The sequence below is a fragment of the Puccinia triticina genome, chromosome 13A, assembly GCF_026914185.1.
Source record: "Puccinia triticina chromosome 13A, complete sequence".
NCBI classification, from domain to species: Eukaryota; Fungi; Basidiomycota; class Pucciniomycetes; order Pucciniales; family Pucciniaceae; genus Puccinia; species Puccinia triticina.
In genome coordinates this window covers 4,608,658-4,611,622 of record NC_070570.1, presented here as the reverse complement: position 1 = coordinate 4,611,622, position 2,965 = coordinate 4,608,658, and the positions used below count along the sequence as shown (strand labels likewise).

General features: G+C 49.3%; 1 protein-coding gene across 1 annotated transcript; it reads left to right on the top strand.

The window, feature by feature from the left end:
• Positions 1-757: 757 nt before the first annotated feature.
• On the top strand, positions 758-1,310 carry PtA15_13A418 (uncharacterized protein; the record flags this gene model as incomplete). Its single annotated transcript, XM_053162614.1, has 2 exons — positions 758-1,050; positions 1,145-1,310. The coding sequence occupies 2 exons, from the start codon at positions 758-760 to the stop codon at positions 1,308-1,310; spliced, it is 459 nt and encodes a 152-aa protein (XP_053026573.1).
• Between the last annotated feature and the right edge of the window lie 1,655 nt (positions 1,311-2,965).

Sequence of the window (2,965 nt, the reverse complement as noted above, 5' to 3'; positions counted from 1 at the left end):
TCAAAACAAAATCCGCCGACGCGCATCTCCAGCCGTCAGAAAATCCCCCCCCCCCCACGCTTACACGACTCTCAGCGCTCCTTTTTGGCCAATCATCCCGGAGGGCATACGCAAAGCTACTCATTTCTTTTTCCATTCCCCTCCCCAAACTGCTGCCAGCCTAGCACCGGCCAGAGTTCCTCACCGGCAGAGGGGATTTTTCTGTCAAAAACCAAAACAGATGTGCACTATGGGAATTGAACCCATGACTCCAAACTTCATGAGTTTTGCTTTAACCACTAATTAGCTGAGTGCACTGATGCATGCTGGGCTCATTTAGTCTATACATTATCCGCCATTATGCTTGTATGTAATCCTGGGATGACAAGTATTATTGACATTGCTTATCACTATATCAGGACCATCAAGTCTAAAAAAGAGTAGGTGTCAGAATGCTTACAGCAGGAATGGAATATAAAATTTTATTGCCCCTCCTCCAATTTCTTGGAGTATCTGGACAACTCAGCTTGACACAAAAAATAATGAAAAAGAAATACAAAAAAAGCCTCAGCGCAGGCTCCCGCTCCCCTGGGAGCGCCCCCGGGGATTTTTAACCCCACATAGGGAGGGACTTTGTTAAGTTAGGTCACTGCCTTCCCTCTTCCATATCCGATGAGCCCACCACAAAAACACAAAACAAACCAAAAAAAAAAAAGCAGACACCCTTCACTCGTTTGGACAGAATGATGGTAAGCAAACCAACTGGAAACCTTCCAACATGAACAGACACACTCCTGACACCACAGAAACCCAGGGCCACACTCAGCAGGCTCCCCTCAACAGCCTACTTGACCATCTCATCTCAATCAGCTCACAGCTCATTGACTCATCAACAAACGCACTCGCATCGACCATCAACTCCAGAGAATGTCTCTCGACCCTCTCCAAGATTGAAAACGTACTTGACCGCTTGATCAGGATCCGGCAACAAGACCTCACCCGGAAACTGAACTCAATCGAATCACAGCAGCTCAAACTGGACAAGATTCAAGACCAACTACACTCGCTCTGGCCTCAACAACATCCACCTCAGCACCATCATCACCAGCATCTTCACTACTTCATCAATCACCATCCGCAACACCCTGTCAAACACCAACAACAGCCAAGCCTCAAACCTAGCCCATCACTCAAACTCAAACCGCTCCTCATTGATCCAGAGCCATCATCAAACCACCAGCCAACGCCAGAGAGCACCGCATTCCAACCAACCAACTCCTCTTGCCATCAGTCCCCTCGGTCCGCTCAGACCATTCCTCCATCCTACTTGACCACCACGCCCAACAGTCATCTGCAAAAAACTAATTGATTGGATACACAGCCCCTCAAAAAGGCAGAAGTACATACATACACACCAATGGCCATTTGCCATGCCAATAGCCGGCACCGGTGTGAGAATAAAGGCTGGTAAGTTGGTGGAAATGTCTGCTAACCGCCCTCTTCAAGAATATTTGTGTCTGGGCTGTGTGATTATTGGTGACTCGGCTCCGCACTGCTACTATCCGCTAGCCTTCAGCGCTCCTCTCTAAGCCTGATCTATAGCGTAATAATCTGCAAGTGAATAAAAGCTCCATACTCCGCAAGCACAGAATCCGCAAGTAGCTCTGAAAGTGTAGATAAGGTCACATATAACTCTCCTAATACTCTAGCACGTCCGTTTGTGTAAGTACAATAATGAGTAATCCATAAGATGATAGGCTAATAGGATGAGGAAAGAGAAGAGAAATCCATGAGCCTTTTCCCGTCCTTCCCTCCGCGCACTTCACCGTTCCCACCCGACCCCACAATTCTGACACTTTCCCGCACTAGTCCTTCAGCTCCGCCTGCTTTCCGCACGTCATTCTCCCAGACTCCACTCATCTTCCGCTTGACCTCCCACCGTTGTGGTGGCCCCTCTCGTGGCCAGCTAGTCAGGAACATCTCCGCCGCCAGCAAGATCATCAAGACTCAACTTCCCTCTCACGCTTCAAGACTCAAGAATCCACCGTCAAACCTCAAGATCCCTCTCCATCACCTTCTTACTTTCAACTGGCTCTATCTTCAAGATCTTCCCCTCCCCCTTCTCTCTTTCTACTCCCCCCTTTTCAACACTTTTTTCCCATTTCCTTTCTTTCTCAGTTTCCCAGCCTCTTCATCTTTCTTGGTCCTAACACAGCACCTGCTGTGGGTTTATTTCCTTGTTTGTTTCTGGCTTCTTTTCTTTCTGTTTGGTTTGTCTGGTTTGAGTGTTTTCTGGCTTTTCCTTTCTTGCTGCTTTTCCTTCTTCTCCATGCCTCTTTTCCTTCTATCTCATCTCACTGTGATTTCCTCATTTCTTTGTGTTGTGTTTCCTTTTCCTGCTTCTGTTGCTTGTTGTGTGTGTGTGCGCGCGTAGCGCGCGGAGGAGATGATGAAATATACGTGACATGTGGCTCTCCCGGAGTCCAAGTTCGCCGAACTTGGATGATGGGAGAGGCATGGCATTCTGATCCCCAGAATACGGACCATCAAGAGTATATCGATCATATCTTCAGAGTTCAAACCTTCGAGCTCAGCTCGCCGATCTTTCTTCATCTAGAGTTTTCGCAATCCCCCTTCTTTCTCTTCGTTAAGATCACCTCCTACCCCCCCTTCAACAACAACAAACAACCGCCGCCGAGGATCCAGACCCCGGCGAACCTCTCAAAACCACCTAACCCCAAAGCTATCACCGATCTCATCCGCGCTCACCTTCACGGACCATCACCTCGAGGGCAGCCTAAACAGCAAACATCCCCTCAACCGACTGCCACCGCTAGTACGGACAGGAGTCCCTCACCGTCCTCTGTCTAGCCCCCGCCAGTCGGTCTCTCACCACCGCCTCCACCCCAGTTCCACCTGCTGGTGGAACCCGGTTTGGCTGTCGTGGCTCAGCTGCTGACGCGCCGCTGCTAGCAGTCCACGTGTG